Source organism: Nilaparvata lugens, chromosome 2 (genome assembly GCF_014356525.2).
Source record: "Nilaparvata lugens isolate BPH chromosome 2, ASM1435652v1, whole genome shotgun sequence".
Lineage (NCBI taxonomy): Eukaryota > Metazoa > Arthropoda > Insecta > Hemiptera > Delphacidae > Nilaparvata > Nilaparvata lugens.
Window position 1 is genome coordinate 65,348,928 of NC_052505.1, and position 24,083 is coordinate 65,373,010.

The 24,083-nt window shown below is 34.6% G+C and overlaps 2 protein-coding genes across 3 annotated transcripts in view; one reads left to right on the forward strand and one right to left on the reverse strand.

Moving 5' to 3' along the window:
• LOC111054562 (cytosolic carboxypeptidase 1) overlaps window positions 1-24,083 on the forward strand; it is a 151,917-nt gene that overhangs the window by 103,425 nt on the left and 24,409 nt on the right. The window lies entirely within an intron of this gene.
• Window positions 414-22,170, reverse strand: LOC111054564. Of its 2 annotated transcripts, none has more exons than XM_039422477.1 (4): window positions 21,940-22,170; window positions 11,066-11,248; window positions 6,224-6,571; window positions 414-1,227 (listed from the first exon to the last, which is right to left on the reverse strand). In XM_039422477.1, exons 1-3 carry the CDS (start codon window positions 21,998-22,000, stop codon window positions 6,234-6,236), a joined length of 582 nt encoding a protein of 193 aa, XP_039278411.1. In that variant the 5' UTR covers window positions 22,001-22,170; the 3' UTR covers window positions 414-1,227; window positions 6,224-6,233. The 2 variants fall into 2 exon arrangements, with proteins under 2 accessions (XP_039278411.1, XP_039278410.1); XM_039422476.1 differs by having other exon boundaries at window positions 419-1,227; window positions 6,238-6,571; window positions 21,940-22,168.

Here is a 24,083-nt window from a genome sequence, read left to right on the forward strand (position 1 = left end):
TTATGATTGACTTTTTATCTTGATTTAGATCGCAGAACTAGGAATGAAATGTAGATCATAATGATGATAAATTTATATTTAAAAAAACACAAGCTACGTGTCCTGCTACTGATTGGTAGGTTTATGAGAATTGATTGAAATCTGTTCTAGCGGGCCATTCACTATCCGATTTGTGGTGCAACATTAAATTTAACCTCGGTGACGTAATATGATGCCAAGTAATGCCAAGCGAGAACCAACGAATGAAGAGGACGACAGTGCGGTGACATCACTTGACCGCGGTTCAATTTAATAAACGTACATGCAATCATTCACTTCAAAACAGTTAACTTGAAAAATCCAGTACCATATTGAAATATATCGATTACATCTGTTGGATATCATGGAATGATGGAAATTAATTAAAAATAAACTGATGTTTACTTCAATAATTACTTTTGATTTTTTACAAAAGACATTGTTGTTAACCTAGCTTAACCTAAAACACAGTATTCAGCACTTTGACAAGTACATTAGAAGTTATATTATTATTGTCTAAATGTTGAGAACTATCGGGGATCATGAACACAGTCTTTTCACCTCTTCGAACGTAACTGATATGAATTAAGTTCAAAGATACACAGTACTAAGTACAACGATACAAAGCACCAAGTACGACGAAGATTCAAAGCTCCAAGTACAAAGTTTGAAGCAATTCACATCTTTGAACGTAACTGATTACAAAGTACAAAGTTTAAGTACAAAACAAGAGCACAACCAGTTAATGATACAAAGTACGAAATTTGAGTACAAAGCAACAGTACCACCAGTTTTAATGATTATTTTTAAGCGGTGTTTTTCTTTTTTGGTTTCTCGAGCATGATATTTCGTGCCCAGGGCCAGGGAACGTCGTTGTTGATGGAGGTGTTTTCGTTGTTGGCGATTGTTCGAGCGCCGAATTCGGTTGACTCGAGAGCCTGAGTCTGAGATGGAGAGTTGAGAGACTGTGACGGCGAGTCGAGAGTCTGAGACTTTTGCGAGCGTATGCTGTTGACGGTCTCAGTTGTGTCGTAGTAGAGAGTGGATTCTGTTGAGTCAGCTGTTTGGTGATAGTGGGGTTCGGACTCGGTTGAGTAGTCAACAGTCTGTGCGTTGCTCTCTTGGTAGCCGACGGTTGTCATCGGAGCTGCGGTCGTTCGTGTGGTTGTCGTGGCTGGCAAGGTTTGTGGTACAGTTTTCGCTTTTGATCTGTTCAAAGCACAAAATGTTTAATTATTCGTCTTTTTCTGATCATTTTTTATATCACCATCTATTCACTCATTGTATATTTTTCAAATGTTTGTTAATACGTAGCCTAATGCCTAATGGCAATATATGAAAATTGTTTTGGAATGCTCAATTTTAAACATCATTAGTCTCTATTTATCCATTGTAATTTCAATTTTTATTATTGCAATACTGATACAGCTAATGCAATACTGATACACTTTATTGCAATACTGATACAGCCAAACAATTTCTTATGTTTCATAAAGGCCGTTATATAATTTGGTTTTAACCTCATGAATTGGTCTGTCTAGAGTTTAAACTTGAAGTTCAAACTGAGCCTGAGCAAATGGAATAACATAGAAACCACAAAATTATTAAACTACAAAATTTTCAGATTTGGTTTGAACTAAAGATTGAACTTATACTGTGCAAGCAGGCCTTACTGATAAATACTATCTAGATCAATACCCTTCCATTAACACACAGAGAACATTTTAAATTATCAATTTTTTCTAGTTAAGGATCACTGAAGACTCAAATATTGAGATTTTGAAGACTGAATCTAGTGAGACCAATCTATTACTATAATTGGGAACAAGAATTAATTCCATGAAGGTCTTCATAGACTTTTTATGGTTTATTCAATTACGTTTAAAATGCACGTTTAAAAGAGCTCTAATATGTTTTCCCCAAGGTTTTCCTACTATATGAGAGATTGTTTTATTATAACTCAAGAATTAATAGGTTAAATACCCTTTCTGTTATGATTGACTTTTTATTTTGATTTAGATCGCAGAACTAGGAATGAAATGTAGATCATAATGAGATAAATTTATATTTAAAAAAACACATGCTACGTGTTCTGCTATTGATTGATAGGTTTATGAGAATTGATTGAAATCTGTTCTAGCGGGCCATTCACTATCCGATTTGTGGTGCAACATTAAATTTTAGATTTGACTTTGGATCGTATATGGGGTTGTTGGATGTTGGGTTGAATGTTGGACCAACTGTAGGTCAAACATCCGTAGCCTTTGTTTTCCAATGACTAGACTTTGGTGACCCTGAAGTTGGTATTAATTAAAAAGATAAGCGTAATCAATTGAACGTTATCAATATTTTTATTGCGTTTTATATTATTCTTTTTATTTGTTTTGAACTTTACTTGATTAGGCTTCGAAAATGCGTTCAAAAACTATATTCCGGAATGTTATAAACACACTTGAAAAATTTACTATAAACTGTCATTTGAGAACTCAAAATCTTATCCAATTGTTTTTGTTGATATACTGTTCATCCCTAAGTCCAAATATAAAAACCTATCTTTGAATAAGTTCAACCCAATCAGTTACTTGAATAGCTTGCGAAAGGATCTCGTATAAGTCATGAGAACCGGACGCTACTAATACTGATTACCACGAAATAACTCACTTGACGTTTTGGATGAATGTGTTGTTACATTGTCACATGCTTCGGTAAACAGATTGTAGGTACGAGTAATGTAGGTTTGGTCAATTATCTTTGTGAAAAAGACGGTCACAAATAATAACAGGGAAGTCCCGTTACAATGCTGGTATTGTTCTTTGGTTTTTTCAACCCGCATTTGTAGTCTGGAGGAAACTATTGTGTTATTCACTTCCAACTGTCAGATTTCCTAATAAATATCACCAATGCTTCCTATTCAACCAGTGATGACAGCTTAAAGTGAATGACACTGTATCAGGCCTAGGGCACCTTACATACTTCAAATACCTAGGTACTACACCTCAAACATTCTAGAGTTTCAGTTCTGAAAAGATGGCTGTCTGTTTATTTGAATAAGCTTCATTTGAAGCTTTGTTAAAGCGGAATTGCTCCTCTCAAATATTGTGTTTACTATTTGAATGAATCGCTCCTTCAACAAATAGATTTCGTAGTTAAACAGATGCAAAGTAAAGTGTCAAGAGATATGATGGAAACAAATATGAGATGGCAATATTGATAAAATATTTCAACTGTGACTCATTACTGACTAGTCAAAATGAAATAATTTTCCTCCAGAATTTAGAAAAGATTAATAAAATATTTTATATTGAATGAAAAAAGACTAAGAAATTGTCAAAAAACCACTGATTTATTCCTCTGATAAACTGATTAAACCTCTGATAAACTCTATCAGAGATTTACAATGGTGTAATAACCGAAACCGGTCTTTCTAATTATCAATAAATCAGTGGTTTTTTGACAATTTCTTAGTCTTTTTTCATTCAATATGAATAATTACCACAATATCAACTTCTCAACTACTATTTTATAAACAAATCCAAGTATTTGTTTGTTAGAAATAGCGTTCAAGAAAATAATCAGTTATTACCTGGTTTTAGTTTTAGTTATTACCTGGAAGTGACTCGGGATATCTGTCAGTTTTTATATTGTCTAGTGCATGAACATAACTTTAAGGTTTATTCTGTTCAATTAGATTTTAAAGGTAGAAGTGAAAGTTAAGGAGGTTAGGTTATTACTTTTAAATTAAAATAATGTTAATATTATTTGAAATGTGTTGATAATAATTATAAATATAATAATTATTATTAAAATATCAGAAATTTGAAACAGTTCCACAATTCATATTATACCTCAACTCACTTTAGTGAGATTCATTTTATATCTTCAGCATCTCTATTAATTAAACGAGCGTTAGCAAGTTCTCACTTTTGACTTACTGAAGGTCAAAGTCGTCCGTCTGTTTGTATGTTCTACAATAATTTTGGAGAGAATTGATCAATCAGCTTCAAATTTTGAACACTTATTCTTTGAACCTTTGAACCTTTTTACAGGTCAAGTTCGTTGGACAACAAAATTTACTCACTCCGTCCTTTTTCAGGATATAAAAATAACATTGAAAGTGCATAAGAAAAAATTGTTTTGATTTATAATTTATTCAGTTGTAATTAATTGCATGCAATTACTATAGTATTTCCATTCATTCATTCATTCATCAGCTGAGGCCATTTTGGAGCTATCACACTGGCAGTCCTTATGCACTGACACATGATTCCTACTGGTTAATTTGCAACATACCTAATTATTTACAACTTGAACTGATACTGGTTGAGATATCAATGTGCGGTTTTCGCCATTCATTTTCTCTTGGAACTCTGTATTGAAATTATGTATTACGTGACCTTCTCATTTAAAAATATGAATTTGGATTGATATGAGGGACAAAAGTGTTGAAATGACAGAGTAGTTTTTGAAGAGTTATTTTTCATTTCAAATAGGTTCCCCAATGAAATCTACTGTTGAATTAATCTTGTGAAAGAAATATTCATCTGTTCAATAAATTCCACCAACTCTATATTGTTAATAAAAGTTGCAGGTTTTAAAATACAATGATTCGACTAATGCTGACATTTTGAAGTGGATCTCACCATAACTAACAACAGAACAGCCATGTTTGGCATAGTTCCCCCCAAAATTCTTATTCCAGATTATTACTTCAATTAGTTTATTGATTCAGATCAGTGTCGTAAAAAAGGTCAGGTTAAATCACTTAATGTCACAATATCGGGGACCGAGCTTCGCTCTGTAGTACAAAAGCATAAAATATTTATTACGAAAGAAGACATTATAATAACATTCATAGAGAAATGTTCTATCTAATCACAGTGAATTGAGATCAATTCCCAGAGGAATGCAAAAATTTCCCTCACAAAGGCCCAGTTGCACAAAAGCCGGTTAAATCCTAATCCTGATTAACTTCACGTGAACCAAATCAGAAAAGACCATTTCAAAAAGATGGATCTACTGGAATTAATCTGGATTGAAAATAACCCAGATTTTTTGCAACCGACACTAAGTACCTGATTCAATGATTACAAAAGTTCAACAGCTGAGTCATAATTTTGACACAGTCCCACACACATGAACTCACTCATTTTCATCACCAACAGACAACGAAATAATTATTGTCAGCTGTTTTTCCAAGGATGAATAATAATTATCCTTCTAATGTCCTTCAGCGAGTTTTCCCAGGGATGAGACCTAGTGCAATCAAATCTTTATATTATAAACCTACGATGTTCTGAATTTCGTGAGAATCGTTAGAGCCGTTTCCGAGATACGGTGAAATACAAGCATCTAAACATATAAACAGAAGTTGCTCATTTAATAGTATAGGATTAGGTTACTCAGGGTCATATGCACCATCTACATTTTACACTAATCTATGATCACATGTATATATGGTTGGATGTATTTTAATGCGTTTCATAGTGGTGTGAATCAACAGGTGATCTAACTCAGTTTAGACCGATATGGGGCATATGGGCCTTAATGTCAGGCTAGGATACTTAGGGGCATATGCACTTATCCACGTATAACACTAATATATGATTACATGAAGGTATGGTTGCATTTGTTTTCAATTCGTGGTTTAAATCAATCTAGTTGATCTATCAAATTCGTACTGAGATTATGCATACATGCCTCAATTCTAGGTTAGGTTACTGAGGGAATTATGCCCCATCCATGTCTAACACAAATCTACAATCACATGTGGGGATGGTAGCATTATTATAATGTGTTTTATTCGGGGTCCAACCCAACAGATGATTTGTCTCAGTTTAGACCAATATGGTGCATATGAGCCTTTATGTCAGGTTAGGTTACTTAGGGGCATAACCACCATCTATGTTTAATGGTAACCAACAATTACATGTTGGCATTTTATCATTTATCATAATGTGTTTCATTTGGGTTTAAACCGACAGATGATTTGTCTCAGTTTAGACCAATATGGTGCATACAAGCCTTAATGTCAGGTTAGGTTACTTAGGGGCATAACTACCATAATATATGTTTAATGGTAACCTAAAATCACATGTTGGTATTTTAGCATTTGTGTTTCATTTGGGTTTAAACCAACAAGGGTCTTAGTGTCAGGTTAGTTGAGGCCAATAATTATTGATGTTAGATTAGGTTAGGTTATCCTCACCTGTGCCTGCTTACCCCTGAGCGGAGGAGACGGGGATGGACCCGTAGTTGTAGTAGTAGCAGCGCGTCTGCTCGCAGACGAAGTCCTTGAGCCTTGTGCAGTCGTGGGTGGCCCAGCGCAGGTCGGGAGCAGTCATGGCGACGCAGCCATCGTGTGCGCCACTCTCTGTCTTCTGCTCGACGGCCGACAACTGCCTGCCTGCCGGCTGCTCGTTGCCTGCCAATTCACTGTCGGCCGATGGACGCATGTAGTCAAAGGTGGCGTTGAATGGCAAACCGGTGCTCATCCAAATGAGCATGTCCGTGCCCAGCCGGTTGCCCGACGTCCAGAAGTCGTACTTGTCGTAGCCTGCCAACCAAATAACCGTTCAAAAGCTATCCGATTTATGGAGTCAATTAACAGCCATACTCATAGTGAGTAGGTTTGTGATTTTGTCTTGAAATGTTTTAAATAGGTGCAATATTTCATTAGTTTTCAATGTAATGGCTTCTTTGGTATATTCATTTAATCTATTACGCCAACCTGCAAAATTCTCAAATAACTATTCCTGGACCAAAAATGAAGTGCTTCCCAGTGATGTTTGCTCCCATAGCCTAATATTAGACAGCATTAAGCTATCAAAATTTGGTAGTGAAATGGTACTGGCTCAGTATGTTAGTAGAGTTTCTGGCCTACTGGCCAGTTTCTCCTCCATGGTCATAATTATTATTCTGATAGTGTTCTGTACAATAATTAATAAATTGTAATCAAGGCGATTTCAGAACTACCGAGTGGCCATAAGTCAGTTGACACGCTATTCTGTTAACTTTATATTAATTGTTTATCGAATAACAATGAACAAATTATTATGAAAAAACCATCAAACATAACCTCAAACTAAACTGTGGTAAAAACCCTAAACATCTGTGGTTTGAATTGCAACAACAGCTTACCTTAAAAAATCCTAGCATCAACTGACTTATGGACAACGCTGTATATAGTCTGTATACAAGTATTTGAGACTTATGGGTTTTATGTGTTGTGTATCTGCCAGTAGGGAGAAAATATAGAGAAAATATAGCATAGATAAGTGCAATAATAACCCTAAAAATCTTTGGAAATGTATTAATGAGATTATAAATGAGAAAAATTCAGGCAGAGATAAAATTAGTATCAATGCGAATACTTTGAACGACTATTTTGCATTGGTTGGAATGAAACATGCTTAAAATATAGAGATAACCAATGATGAAACTGAGTTACAGTTTGAGAAACATGATCACCATTTCCAAAATTCTTGGTTCATAAATCCAATTTGTTCCGCAGATATAGAAGAAATAATCAAAAGTTTAAAAAATAGCTCAAGTCCTGGCTCTGATGGCTTAAGTAATATTACATTAAAAGATAATATTACATTACAGACCTTGGCAATCTTCTTGGATTCGTCAAAAGCCTTTGACACGGTTCCACACAATAACTTATTCATTAAACTAGATAAAATGGGAATTAGAGGAATCGCCCTAGATCTAATAAAAAGCTACTTGTAAGACCGGTCCCAAATTTTATCAATAGATTCTAAAAAAAGTTCTGTCACTTTAACTTCGTTTGGATTGCCTCAGGGAACCGTTTTATCTCCTATTTTGTTCTTGCTCTATGTAAACGACCTTTTAAAATTAAAATTAGAATGTGGTAAACTTGTATCATTTTCTGATGATACAGCTATAATTTTCTCGCGGAAAAACTGGGATGATGCGTTCAGGGTTGCTGAAAGGGATATGTGTAAAATTAAAAAATGGCTGGAATTGAACACTCTGAGTTTGAATGTTCAAAAAACTAAATATATCTCATTCTCAGCACATGTAGCAGGAAAGCCTGGTATTCATTTGAAAATTAAACTTCACTCTGAGTGCACAGTCAAGAATCTCTGCGTTTGTCCAAGTATTGAAAATGTAAGTAACCTAAAATATCTAGGGATAATTATTGACAAATACCTAAAATGGCATTTTCATTTAGCTTATATTTATGTAAAAAACTAACTGATTGCAACACTCACCAGCGGGCAAGGCTCAATTCCTTTCGCTGGTGATGCCAAATTACCATTGAAAAGTATCTAATTATGATTTTGGTATTATTTATGCTTAATTTCTATTTTATTATTTTATACTTTTGATTATAAAATTATGTATTTTCTTTTATTATGTTTTGAATGTGTATTCATTGTATGGCAAATAAATGATTTGATTTGAAGAAGATAGCCCATCATGGTATAGGGTGTTTATGTTCCAAATTTCACTGCAAACTCAAGCTGATAGTCCTATTAGCTATTTTTCGTAAAGCTATTATTGATGCTGGTAGTCTCTCAAACTGTGCCGTTCTTACACTCTCACCCGGCCAAAACAGTAATAATTGACGATATATAATCAACAATAATCGGCTTTAAATTTGGAATATAAAAATCTATATCGTGGGATATCCACTTACGCTATATTTTCTCTATGATGTTTCAATTAAGTTGGAGTATGGAAGGATCAAGTGTGAGCTCAATGAAAGGTGTTCTCAAATTGAAAATTGGTCCAAGTTGGAGAAGAAATATGATAAAATCAAGCGTGAGTTCAATGAAACATACGCTGAATAAATAAAGGCCATATCACACCAGTATGATAGGTAGTTGATTATCGTTGATTTGCACATTAAAATATAACAAGTAACGGTGATATTGATTGAGAGCTTCAATCTAGTGGCTATAGTCAGGTCCACGTTATAATGGCAGTGGATAAATATAGAAGAGCAGCGTTGCCAATTATCTGCCTTGATTAATTATATTTCCACATTGTTAATTACGGATTTGGCAACGTTGCTAAGCTAGAAAAGGATAGTGCTTTCTGTTTTGTGGAATGATAGACAAGATAGCATTTTAATTGATGACAGATGCCATTATAACGTGGACCTTACTTTAGAAGACGCTTTTACTAAGTTATTGTAATTTTCATTAGTTTTATTTGTTTAGTTCAGTCCCAAATTCTAGCAGAGCTGTTAAATGTATTTTTATGAAAAAAATACAATAGATGAGAATTATGTTTGAGAAAACAGAGAAACCTACGATATAAATATTCTATAACTATCCTCCACACCATAGGGATTCGTACATATCCACCAATAAACTAATATACTAATATCTAATACAACCGATTCACTACATCAACTACACCTATTAGCCTTTAAACTATACTTAATTATTTTATAAGTTACACTTGGTTAGTAAATAAGTGGTTCTAGCTACTTCATGTCTTATTAACCAGAGCTTTTATTTCATGACTCAATAAATTATTCCTCTTTGATATATAACTAGATCTCATGATAGAGGAGTCTGTAAGCAGGTCTCCCACATCACTCTTCATTCCATTTTGTCAGACGTGTTCAGAATGGATAAGTTCGCCTAGAATACTCTTGGTAACGAAGTATCTAGCTTTGAAGACGAAAATTATTCAGAATAAATTTTGAAACAAACCATCAATCTCTGCCTTTCAGATCGGAACATAAATAATCTACGTATTTCATCCATGGGTAATCTCTTTCAAATACTAGCTATTTCAAGTTGGACCTATTCAACCATTTCCCCATAAGAATATTCTGTCTAAGGACCAACAGCATGCAATGTTTTGTTTTTGAATTACTTCTAAGGCAAATAAAACGAGCTTCAATCTTCTTCAAAGGAAAGTGGTTAGCGTTCAATCGTGTTGTTATATTTGGAATGACAGTAATAATGCAGTTGAACCTGCATTTGCCATATAAGGGTCGGTACTCGTAGCATAAAGAATGCTTGGATTTTGTTCGAGTTCCTTTGTGTTACTCCTTGTCATCCTGATAAATATTCATCAGAGAGTAATGAACGAGCAGTGAATTGTGGTTGTGGTCGATGAATGTCACAACAAAACAGTCCCTTGAATACTTTCTTCCCAAATATCATTAAAGAAAGAACTATGTAACAGCACACTCGAATCTCCCAGTTTCAATGCTGCTTGTAGTAAAACTGAAGCTGTGTTAATCGGGTAAGAAATGTTTCTTTTTTGTTATACATTTCATTTGTAGATATCTTCAATTGGCTCATAAAAGAAAAACCTGCAATTTCGTTCTAGTCAAGCTGTTTAAACAAGATGGGATTCCCTTAAAATGAAAGATTTCTAGTACTCTAAAAATGCTTTCAATTCCTTTTTATCTCTCAATCCAATATTTTAATTTAATTAAGTACATATTTATAAACTATTCTAAAGAACGTTCTTAGCTAAACATGCGTTGATTGTCTAGCGACCAGCTACCTACTTCAATCGTTCTGACTGGTTTCTGCTATCGGTTGCTATTTGCAAGACAGCCAAACTGAACTTGGCTGAAAATCCTCTAAAGAATCGTTCAGAAATATGACTCTTGATGTTGAACCTTATTAATTTCCTTCAAAACGTCATCAGACTGAATTATTATTAGGCGCTTGACATCTCTTAAAAAATTAAATATTTTTTCGTAAAAAAATATAGTATAAGGCACAGTTAGAAGTACATTATATGAATACAAATTACACATACTTGTGTACAGGCAAAGTAATAAATCTAATTTATGCAGTAAATCCACTACTACTTCTAGTATGACAGAAATGACATCTTGAGGCTGACCAGCATCTAAGATTAAATAAGACTAAATGTTATATTATTATTAATGCTAAACATAAGATTTTCTAGGAATGTTGAAGATAACCCATTTAGATGGATGAATATTCAAAATTCAATAACTATCAACTGAACAATAACTGAATTGAAAAATATTTAATGAAAAATTCTAAAATGATATGAAACTTTGATAATATAATCTGACCTGCATTTCCAAGATACTGCATAATTGAATCGGCCTTCTCCTTGGTTTCGAACGATGCCAGCTGCAGTCCTATTGACCGGCAGTATTGGTAAGCTAGGAAGTAGTTCAGTTCAGGAGAGTAGGGGTTCATCCTACTGATGAAATATTGCACTCCATCTAATTGAATCGTTGTTATCCTTTGGCCTGAAATTAATAAAAAGACTTAGATAACACATGGTTGAAATAATTACAATTTCTTATTAGACTTTTTTGGCAATCCAATATAGAAATATATTTGTTGAATATGTGTGCTTTATGTCATATTTTTGTGCATTTGTGTGGATAGGTATGTTTTGGGTGTGTGTGGCAAATTTCTGACTCAAACTTTTGCGATGTCTATCATTTAAGAGTTCACAGTAATCGGTTAATTGCGGATATCAAATAAAGTGCCTGACGGTTATCCTTCACGAACTTATTGTATTACCTTTTATTATTTTGTTAACAATTTTTCCTGCTTTATCCATTGAAATGGTTCATCCAACAAACGGAACTATGCTTGATTGATAATACATGTTTTATAGATACTCATTTCCATTCATTATAATTTTCCATTCTACTTCCATAAATGCTATATTATCCACTTTCTTGTATAAAATTAAAAATACATAAAGTTCACAACATGTTTCGAAGGTAAAGGGTGATTTGAATTCTTTTTTTTGTTCATTGTAGATTCTCAAAACGGCTTAATAGAGAGTTTTATCAAAACTGCTTTAATAAAGACTTTCTAATAGAGTTTACTGTAAGTATATAGAGTCACAATGTCGAAAAATTTATAATCACTGATCAGATCTATGAATACATAAACCAAACCAAACCAATACCAAACCAATTAGTTAGCCAGCGAGTTCTCCAGAAGTTTTCCACCGTCAGTGCTAATAGGTGCTTAGGGACGGACGTACGACATTACTGCAGCAGTCACCACAACAAACCGCCTGGGAAAGAATGTCGATTCTCGGCAACCATTGGCACCAACATTAGCAGCATCTGAGCGGGGGATCTTCTCCATGACTATTCCAAACACCCGATAAACGGCGCGTTGCGATTTTAATGATGGTCTCATCCTCCCTCCTCAGCATCGCCCCAGGACGTGCTTTCCCAGGATTATTCCTGGTCGGCTCGTTAATAAGGTTCAATGGCCCAGGATCCCGACTCGAGGAGGTGAATCTTCTTCTTCGCGGCGAATAAAGAAGCGGATTAATAACAGCCGCGCTTCGCCCCCGGCTCAAGGCAGAAGGCAGAAGGCGCGAGGTCCATGCATTTATTTATACGCGCGCACAAGACAAAGCGGCGCTCTTTTCACTTTTGTTTCTTTTTCGTTGAGTTTTGTTTATCTGCGGAGAGTGCGTGTTCAAATTCCCTTCCACTTGCACCTCTAGCTATGCATTTCAAACTGTCAGCGATTCGTATGAATAACACATGAACGCCCCCATTCAATCAATGCTGACAGTTTGCAGTGAATCTCACTATAGATTGCTAAGGGTCGCCGTACCCGATGCAACGTTCTTCACAAAAAAACGTCCTCCTTCCTTCCTATTCTGTACGTTCTATGATACTTCCAAAGATAAGCTGCTCAACACTTTCAATGAGAGGACATTGCATATTGCAGATGGTTTGGGTGATGCTGATGCCTGAATTCTTTCTCCATGATAATTTATTCCAATATTCCCATTTTTTCAGTTTTCATATCTAATAAATGATTGAGGATTAAGTATTCAGTAACTTATAAAACTTGCATACGCATCCATTATTTATGGCCAACAGGATAATTGGAAAGTATTTTTACTCTTATTCGATATATTACAGTTTTTGAAAATTTGACTTAGTAATAGAATATATGATTTGAGGATGGAATCGATTGTTTCAAATCACAATTCATAGGGAATACTTGCAATATCCTTGGCTGAGAATTTATTTTGTTAGTTATTGTTATTGTAATTGTGTGTTTTGTTGTATTGTATTTTTGTGTCAAAAATACACTTTTTACAAAAATTTTTATAATAATATCATAACAGCACACATACTATCATGATGTCATTCTATCAATTTCAATTGATTCATATTTATCTTGAGATAGCCACAGAGAATAATTAATTAGGATATTAATGATCTCAATTTGTTTGGAGGTTTGTGAATCAATCGTTAAATAAAGAGCAATTCACATTCTAAAATTTGAGCTACTTAATAATGAATTTGATCATGAAACCAAAATCACTTCAGTAAAAAGTAGCAGGGTGGATATGAAAGAAAAATAATTTTGATCTCTCCTTGAATTCTACACAGACGGTATTTGTGGTTTAGCGGCAAACTGCACCTGATAGTAAAAGTATTTATTTCATTTATTTGCAAGCTGTAATTGATAAAATTAGCTATAGCTATAACTGAGATTGAGAGTGAGAGAGAAAGGAAGAGGAGTGTGTGTGTTTGAGGGAGACAGTTGTGAGCTGGAGAAGATGAAAGAAGTGGAAAATATAATTGGTGATGGTTTTATGAGCGGCCTTCAATCAGCACCCCACTGATTGCTTGTCTTAGAGTTTACACCCGACGCCAAATTGTAATATATAAATTATGGTCTCACGCACGTTGACCACTACTACAGACAGTTGGAGAAGGCTCTAAAATGTTTATGAACAAATGCGGATTTCTCCTAAAGCATTTCAGCTGTTAAAAGACCACCAAGTCTTGAAACCTTCAGAATTCCTCCACTTAATTAGTGGTGCCGATTTCAACCCGATCCTTCTCCATCATCTGAACATCCTTCAACGAATCGTTCAAAATCTGTACATTCTGAAACGCCACCAGGGTTCCAAGCCACTCCCAGCGTGCGTCATCGCCTTTTCTCATGGGATGTAATAAAAATTAATGGCTGCCGTCTAACCAACCTGCCCCTCCATCCCCCTTCATTCAACTGCCCACGGAAATATTGAAACCAATAATTCTTGGGTTTGCCTTGAACAGGGAAAAACAATAAGAGTGTTAGACACAAAGCTGCCGCTCCTCACTCAAGTTCAAAAATGCTATGGTCTTCTATAACTCCATTCTTGAAAAGGCAAAAAAATGTAATAAAGTTGAAAAAACTGAAAACGATAAAATTAGTTATGGAGTAGAAAATATACAATAAGGAATAAGTTTGATTTCCTTGAAAAAATCCACTCTTACAAATCTAGCTATATAGCCACAAGAGTTTGGAGTGTCAAATTTCTGTAAACAAAATTATTCGTTGAGAAGGGAACAAGCAAAAATTGCAATTGAAACGTTGGGAAATCCATTTAATTAGAATTGTAGGCCTATTTTTCCACCCATTCCTTCCTTTATAGGCCTGATATGGGAAGATGGGATTGAAGTATAGGATTCGGATGACTGAATGAAATATGTGTTCTTCTCTTTTGGTACACTATGAACTTGAGCTCTCCCTCAGTCAATACAGCTTCCACTGAGAATACTAATATAATAGCTTATTGGTTGCCGTTGAAGTAACTAGCTTTTATTGCCCTGTTCTCTTCTAATGTTGAAGTTTGAAAGGTGAGACCTACACTTCCTGACTTGGAATTTCCTAGTTACCTAATCACTAATATTTTACAAATTAGGCTTTTGTACTTATTTGCAAAAGTGAATGCACTTCATTGACAAAACTAAGAATATGTATGTAAATACTGTAGAATTCTGTCACTTCACATTTGCATTTAGAGTCCTCAAAATAAATACTGTGTAACGCATTCATGACATGCCTCTCGGAATTTTCACTTTTCCTTGGCTTAAAGTCTTTTCTATTGGTTGAGTTTATGTAACACCATCCATATTTCGATATTTCCCATTCCGAGTTGGTTGTAAAACTCTTCTCTTTGTAAAATTTGATGATGAGAATGATAATAGTATTTTTATTACAAAAGCATGATAAACTGATATTGAAATATTCATTAGTTGTTAATGAATCCCGATTTGGGATCCTTCTCAATACATTTTATAAAAAACTTTAAGTAACTTCAAAGATCAGTTTGATTATTCAAATTTTACATTATAAGAATTTGAAAACTATATTCACCTATTCAAATTCAAAACTCTCTTTGCGTGCTTCCTTTGTATAGTTTTAAGTGGCTTTTAGTTCCGAAAAATATTATAAATACGAAATGTTTTCATATAACTTATTTCAGTGTGATGTGATGAGTTGGAGATCTCTGAAAGAGGACAATATATCCTCTGGGAGAGACAGCTGATAAGTTTACTGGTGCTATAGCTATAGTTTCAAGTTAATAGTTTGATAGTTCATTGTACCAATCTACGATATCGAAATTTTTTGATAATTCTCGATGATCTTTCAAAATGAGATGAGGGATATGATTCGTGGGAGGGACAGGGACAGATAATGTGTTTATTTTTGAAGTTGAGTTGAGTTGAGGTTGCTGACTTGTTGGCCATGCGAGGTGTCAAGTTGAGCACCAACCGAAACCTTTTCTTTAGAACGCCTACTTCCTGCGGATGAAGCAGTGGTGTGTACACACTGCATTCTTCTCATTTCCCATCTCTCTCCCACTCCATTCTTCTGGCATGGATCCCTCTTTGTCAGTCATCACTTAGCATTCACGACAGTTTGACTGTTGAGTCACGCTGCACAAGACTGTTTAGGTTGACTTCCTTTTTTATTATACCTATTTCTTTCCCTCTCGTTTTCAGTAGATCCACAAGGTGGCAAAACTCTTCATTATTCGTCTCAATTATTTGATACGTCCATACATCTATATCACATTCGTCCATACATTTTTGTCATTTTCAGGGAGTTTATCAGTTGTTTCAGTTCTTCTATCCTTACTCTTATCAGATCAGATATTTCTATCCAGCTCACTGTTTTTTCTCAATTTGTCTTCATAGTTTATGTTCAACTCTTTCAATATCATCCTACATCGTTTGAGTTTACTTTGTTCGAAACTATTGTGGAGGAAAACTACTAGGAAAACGAGGTATAGGAAGATTAATAATCAAATGAAAAGGAATTTATTGGAGAATATAACGAGAAGGAAGTTTAATATGCCTAATAAGAAGACAATAAATTATCGCTGGAATAGGCCAATAGAGTATTCTGCTTGTAAGATTAGAACTATGATGTTGTTAATATTTACATAAAAATCTACAAATATTCACTTGAATGTTGGATTCCAAATAATAAAATGAAGATGAGTATTTTGTAAAGCTCAAATTGCAATATGGTAATGGTTGGTTTGTAATTCAATCCGGCTTATTGTTATCATAATTTAGCTTTTCCTCCATTGTAAAATTTATTTTTCTATTATGAACCTGTTGCTAACCCCTGTAGCTATCAATTCAACGACAATTCATTATATAAATTCATATTGTTCAACTAATCTTGGCAATAATCCATTGAATCTCCATCTCGAAAGGAATGATCTAAGTCACAAACATTAATTTCCAGAATGCCCATTCCTCTTCAACTAAACCATCATCCATCAATGTTTGATTGGTTCATTAATTTATCAATGTATGAAACATTTATAGCTTCAAATATCAATCACTAAAATGTTCTTCAACTCAACTTCCATTCTCTGAAAATATACATAAATGGGAATGAAAATATTCAAATTTCCATAACACCTCTTCCTCTTCAACTCAATTAAAGCTAGCGCAGTACACAAGAACCCCCCACCCCCCTGGCTGCCATTTGAAAAGCCTTGCTAGCAATGAAAACCAGGGGCCTTCTCGTGATGCGCTATGTATACCATTCATACATGACCTGAGGAGTACTCCACAAAGTAGGCTTGCCAGAAACGTGTCTGCTGTCAACCTGGTTAATGTCGTCACGTATGAGTGCACCTTTCACACGGGTCATTGCAAGAAAGCACTCAATATGCGACAACTGCATTGCCGGCTCACTTGTACATGCAGACGAATTAAGTACGCAGACAATGCATGAACGTTTTCTACAAGGTGGGGCAGTCAAGTGTAGTATTCCAATCAATTAAAAGAACACCCATGTCATGGGAAAATAAATAATTTAAGAGAAGCAATACTTTAGTGAAAAGATCATAAAGACAAGGATGGATATTTCATAGAAGAAGCAAAACTATGCTTTCCGTGTTGATGAAGGTGATGTTTTGTTACACATCCATATCGTACAAACCGACTTGGAATTGTCACAGTCACTCATTTTGGTGGTGAACTGAGTCATTTTATTGTATACGAAAGTCCATATCGTACAAAACAACTTGGAATTGTCACAGTCACACTAATTTTGGTGGTAAACTGAGTCATTTTATTGTATAAGAAAAATTATTATTTTTGCAGTATGAATCTTTAATCATATTTTGTTAAAAATCAGAAGAACATGAGTAAAACAAAATAATATATATTCTTATTTTTATACTATTTGTATTCGATAGATTAATTTAAAAAACTAGAACAAGAAAGATTCGAGTGGATAAATCTGTTCAATAACCATCAAGCATTTCTCATTCAATTCTTAAAATGAATTCAATTTATTTCAGCAAAAGATAATGATGATAGCATCTTCTGAAATTTCTCTAGCTTTAAGCTAAGCGATATATTTCCATAAATCCAACATTAAACTGTATTTGGTCCATCCGGAGAAAATTATAATTCACCCTCCCAGATGGATACTCCCGACCGCAAGGTGTCTTTGATCCTGTGAGAGGAAAGATAACACGGAGAAGAAAACGGACTTGATATTTTTCAGTCTTATCAAAATACAGGCGACACCTGAGCCACAACAAACACAAACATTCTAATCACCAGCATTCTACACAAACATTCTAATCACGTAGTAAAGAATGCACTGTAGCAGTGCCGCGGCTGATTTATGTACATCAGCCTACTACCGGCAAACAAAGTGTGTGTGATTTATATTATAGTAGAAGCAATCGCGGGAGAGCAACACAGGAAGAGCGCCGGATTTCCTGTCTATAAGTTGGGCCGCCGCGTTCACCTGACGACTTGTAGTGCACTTGCCAAGAAAATGCGTGTCGTACGGTACCAAAGGTGCAGCCTTGCGCCACTCCCGTGCCAAACTGCACTAGTTCGAGTAGTTGAAGAAACACGTACATATTTATACTATATTGCAATTTTATAAGTATTGTGTAGTTTCATATAAGAGAGGCATTTATCTATGAGGGATGCTATGTATTTGCAATATTATAATCGTTATAATTTTACAAGGAAGTGATAAATTGGAATTTGACACACACATAGAAACATTATTTTGCTGCTTGTCTCTTTAAACAGCCAAAAATCTGTTCATTCTTTCCAATCTATTTGCATCTCTAATAATCATCATTGTAATATTCCTACGCTTTTCTTACTTCTGTAATATAAAGTCTGTGAGTGTGATATGAAATCTGTGAGTTTGTTCAAGATTCTAATGATCTTTGTAATTAAAATCATCCGAATGTTGTAGAGTGAGAGTGTGTTTATTTCATGTCGGTTGAATACCATTTTGTATTTTAATGTACTTATCATTATGTTTTTTGACGTAGGGCACCTTACCGTTCCCATATTTTTCCTTCTTTATGGTAGGCCAAATAATTTGTGACTCATTTATTCAGAGACCCGTCAAGAAGAGAGATGAACTAGTAGCCCACTGATACATAGTCAGATTTTCAACAATTATTCGAGCAACATAGATGGAATTTGTCATACTCAAAAACAAGTGGTAGAGATGTTTCTTTATAAAAGACTAAAATCTATCACTGTATGATGGTCTCAAAATAGGTGTTATCCCAGCCGGAATTCCCATCTTATTAAATATTCAAAGCATTACCTGGCGAGTCATCATGGGCTTCCTGCCAAGTCCTTGGCTAGAGGTACGTTACAGACAACAAATATATTATGTCCGTTCCATGATTGCTCAAAAATGTGATTCCTTGAAGCAAGAATTTTCATGGTACCGGTACATTAGATGCATGTCCGCAGGGAATATTAAATGTTTAAATTCAGGGATGACATCAGAAATGCACGAAGATCATCAATATTTATGGGAATATTGATAAATATAACTTGAATCATTATTTTCTTGGATATTCCACCATATCAATTTACACCTTCCTATTCTCATCGAAAATATTATTTGCCGGCTTCTTTTCATTATTCTATTTAAATGCATTTATGCATTACCTAATTTTCATTATAATCTATCTCAAATAGAAGAGATCTAAATTCTTTGTAAGACTTTTGGTCTTGTCCATTATTTAGGAAGTTTTCTTAAATATTCAACGTGATTTGGCGTTCAAAGTATTTTAAACATGTAATTTATGTAAATATCCTGATGTAGTTTGATGTCGGAGTTTGATATAAATTTCCTGATCGTGTACAAGCATCGGCTCCACGATTGATTTTTTGTGGATAGTGAGACTAGAAAATAATTCTCAACCTGAGATATTCGTAATCTACATCTAACAACCAATTGCTTCATCAGGCTTATATTTACTTTCAATATCATTGTTCTTCTAAAATCATTTTCTTTAGTTTTAGCTCCTTGATTTGTTATTCTACATTCGTCATTTTTCCAAGTTTTAAAGAAAGATGTTTATGCAGCTATGTATGAATGAAAGCAATCCTATGTCTATATAATGAATAAACTCTTCTTGTAAATCTCCTTCGATCATTGGAAATTTGATAGACCACAAACGTTTTCATTTATTCATAGAAAGCTTCCAAATCAGATTCACAGAATCATTGTATTCATGAAAAATAGCTCTAGAAAAAACCTATTTTCAAACATCTGTCTGTTTGGTTGATGATTGCAGTGAGAGTGTTTTTCAGTTGACGAGATTTATGTGTGAGCGCGCGCACAGATGAGCTGAACTGGCCGGTGATTTTCGTCCAACATCACCGCACCGCATTCAGTATAATGATGATGCACATTATCTCCACTTATCTCATTCTCCTGCAGCCGCTCAAGATGAAAGTGATGAAAATGATGATAATGAGAGGTCAACATCTGACGAAAATAGTTGGGGGCTCCAGTGACCTGTTAGCATGCACGCTTCCACAGACAAAGGATGCTTCAGATATTTGTGGCCAATTAGGTTCAACTTGACCATTACGAATGGAAATGCATAATCGCTCCAGGTTCTTGGGAACCATTTTTTGCGTTTTCCGAGTTATTCAAATTACTTGGTTTTGGAGGGAAGCATCTTCTTCACCTAAGTTTTTCAATGTATTTTGTCTGTTTTTGGTTGTGTAGTCTGTAAGTAGCGTGTCCGGTGTACTAATGTAAAAATATAATCTCACTCACATATGTCAAGGAATTTTGTTTCGGACACAATCATCATCCACATTTCTATTTTTAATTAATTTTTTATCCTTTAGTTGAAAAACGACAATTTCACTTTTTCAAAATTTCTAAATTTTGTTTCGAAATACTGTGACCTGCTGTACTTGACTTCCTTACCATTAGAGGTGTGTACTAGGAAATATGTATAGAGTTTAGATAATTTTTAAATGTTTGGAATCGGAAATAAAATTATATATTTTGGCTCTCAGTATAAGTGCTTTTTCACTTCTTTTCTTAGAAGTTTTAAGAAGTGTAATCTTTGTTCCTGAATAAGAATCTCAATATTTCATTCCAAGGTATCAATGGAATAGACTAGTATATGAGCTAGTGATCAATAGCAGGTGGGTAATGAGCTGGAGACAAAGGCTAATCATCTAAATTAATGGTTCGTGAAAACGGCAAAGATTGAATCATCATTGTAATATCGAAATTATATAACCAGAGATGGAAGATGATAATCTCCAAAGATTTTGAGATCATGTCGATTATTTGTTAGATTCAATGCAATCCAATTCAATTAATAAACACATCCTTAACATCAGATGATCGGAAAGAGGCTGAGTCAAAAAGAGCAACCTGGAATCTCATGAATATTGGTAGGCTACTAAAGTGATTTTTTCACACAACTTCATAGAAAAGTAAAACTTCTTTTCTCTATCTCGTTGCAGTTTTCTAACGAAGATTAATTCTAATAATGAAGTAGAATCTGTCATCCTCCTATCATGGTGTTCAAGGAAAACATTGGCACGCAAAAACTATTACCTCACTTGGAATATTTCAAAAATCTCTTACTCTAGTTTCTGGAAATTGTAAAAATGGTTTTCAGTATTCCCAAATCTAATTTTTACCTTACCTTATTCGAATGTTGAAATTACACTTTAGATAGAATAGAATAGAACGACTGCCTTTATTTTTGACCTAGGAGGGCGAAGTTAGGGCGCAGTCCTAATCCTCTCTTACACTTAACCCTCAAAGTAAAGAAATAAAAATGAAATAAATTCAAAATTCCTTTGTTTTTCAAGGAAAATTAATAATGAGTGAAGAAGTAAATAATACAATAGAACTGTACAGAGTAGTGAACTAATAATAAGTTTACAATTATTGTAAACGATTGTAATTAGAATGAAACTACATTAGAAAATGATCAGCCACTAAATTTAAATGAAATTCCAATCGCATTGATAAATAAATATAATATGACCGCATTCATGAGAAATCAAACAATCAGTCTTTACGATCAAAGATACCTTCCCTTAAGTAAGGATTTTTATTAAATAAGTATTAAAAAATTATGTTTACTCTTTTTTTTTGGTAGATTTTGTTTGTGAGGGAGGAATGACTTCAAATACAACTGAATAATACAATTGTACTATATTGAAAAGTGATTGATTGAACTAACCGTGAGCGATTGCAACCAAAGATAAATCTCTCTAATTCAGTTTTGTTTTGGGATTGAGAAGGATCGTAATAATAAATTTCCGCTGTTTTAAAATACAACATTAAAAAAAAAACAAGATAAGTGTATGTGTGTTGAAGTTACCGTGCGCGATTGCGACCAAGGCAGCCAGACAGACGAATGCGATGGACGAAGACGCTGACATGATGTGTGCTGTGCTGTGCAGCTGGATGCGGCGGCGCAAGTTCAAGTGCAAGTGATGAGTGAAGAGTGAAGAGTGACGAGTGCCTTCGCCCTGTTGCTTCCTCCACAGTCACAGAGTCACAGAGTGCCGTGAGCGTGCGTTGCGGTGCGTGTGTGACCACAGACTGATCCCCCGCCCTAAAACCACCTGCTTTTTGTTCTTCCACACCTGATCTGCCCCCTCCACTTGTTACAATACTGCTGTCTGGTCGCTAGGGCCCTGTTCTCAGGTCTCACATGGTGTGCTAAGGATCTTCCTTCGGTTGTAAATCATAAAATTAAAAATCAGTGGACCGTGTAATTTCTGTATTTTCTTTATTTCTGTATCGAGAATCTTTCGATACTATAGGTTTTGTTCTAATATTATTCATAATGAAAAATTAATGGACCTTGAAATTGCTATCTACCAAGGAAACAAAGTTTGATAAATTTATGGTTGAGTTCGTATTCTCACTCATATGAAGTGAATTGAATTGGTTTCATGAATAAAAATACTGTTTATAATTGAGCAATGCTCAGTATTATGATGTGATACTTGAAAAATGTACAAAGTATTACATCAGTCATGGTATGTTTGAGATCTTCGAATACTGCTGTTGTAAATCATCACATGAAATCAAAGAAACCTTAAAATATAGTGGGTGTTACAATAAAAAAAAAAATCACAAATGTGTTGAGAATTCTCAATGAGAAAATGGATTGAACCATAGAAATTATCAATAACAATCATTCAACCAATAAATTTTATATAATATTTGATTGTGACGACGTCAAAAATACAAAGTATGATGAGAAAAATGAGTATCTATGGGCATTGATATTCACTACTTTTGCAACTCTGACTGGACACTGACTCACCAGCTCACAACTCTACTACAGTTGAGGCCATACTTCAATACAATACAGTGAAAATATCAACAAAATCGTTGATCCTTGGGGGAGGGTGGGCAGTTTCTATTCCAAGAAAAGAGACTCGTCTGATGAGGTTTTGTTTGATTATTTATCCATAAATATTATTCAATTTCATAATAGGGCTGATATCAAAGGAAATAAATCAAGATAATTGACTGATAAATTTGCTGTTGATTATTAATGAAAATAATTCTATTCCTGAATTAAATTTTTTTACCTATCAATTAAACTAATTGTTTTAAACGGTAGCTGCCTAAAATCTTAACAGTTTCTACGCCAGATCTCGGAACATTGGAATCGTTTTCCAACAATAGTTGAAAAATTATACGCAATAATACTGCTTATTGCCAGCTTCAGCACTGAACCTGAACGCAGTATTTTCCTTCTTTTTTATGTTCGCTTCCTTCCACGAATGGTCACTGTCAGAACCCACAGATATGATTGTGTCTTCGCCCTAACATGCGGGTGATAACAATCTCTGTCCGTTAATTCTCCACTTCCGCTGTGAGTGGTTGAAAACATAATGTTTTCTTCCAAATTTCCCCTCAATTTTCTGCATTGTCTTTCAGAGTGTACGATCCTAACATTGAAAACCCGCTGAGGACAGATTGGAAAAAATGTCACGTTTTTTGAAAAGATACTTTATAGTATAACATTTTTAATATGTCAAATTTAATACCTAAATTATTGTTGACAAACGGTGTTTTGGGAGATCCCATGACAAATCAATTCCCCCAGTCCACTATTTTAAAAATGTAGGGTTAACAGTTAGTAGAGTACTATGAAGTTTATTCAAGATGAATGTTTGAATAGGAATGAAAGCGATGAAACCTCAAACTTTTATTGCACGTTTGTAGATACCGACTGTAATCTGCATTTTCATGGTTTACTCCACTATAATAAACCGGAGGATCTTAATTTTTCTAACTCAAGGTTACTCCCTCGATTAACTCGAAGATAGCATCATGACTCACTTTAATTAGGATAAACAGCACTAGTAAACTATGAGACTTCCAAGTCTTGCATAATAATGAACTCGTTCAATCTAATCACTTCATTCACAGGTGCTTGGCTTTTATGGACTAGGAGCGTGCTAGAGAGTATCGTTTAAAGTTGAACCAATCTATGCTCTA

Coding starts and splice junctions, on each gene's coding strand:
- LOC111054564 (XM_039422476.1), bottom strand. CDS start 22,000: ATGTCAGCGTCTTCGTCCATCGCATTCGTCTGTCTGGCTGCCTTGGTC. Junction 11,249..21,939: donor CTTGGTCGCAATCGCGCACG/GTAACTTCAACA, acceptor TATTAATTTCAG/GCCAAAGGATAACAACGATT. Junction 1,228..6,237: donor CCCGTCTCCTCCGCTCAGGG/GTAAGCAGGCAC, acceptor TGCTTTGAACAG/ATCAAAAGCGAAAACTGTAC.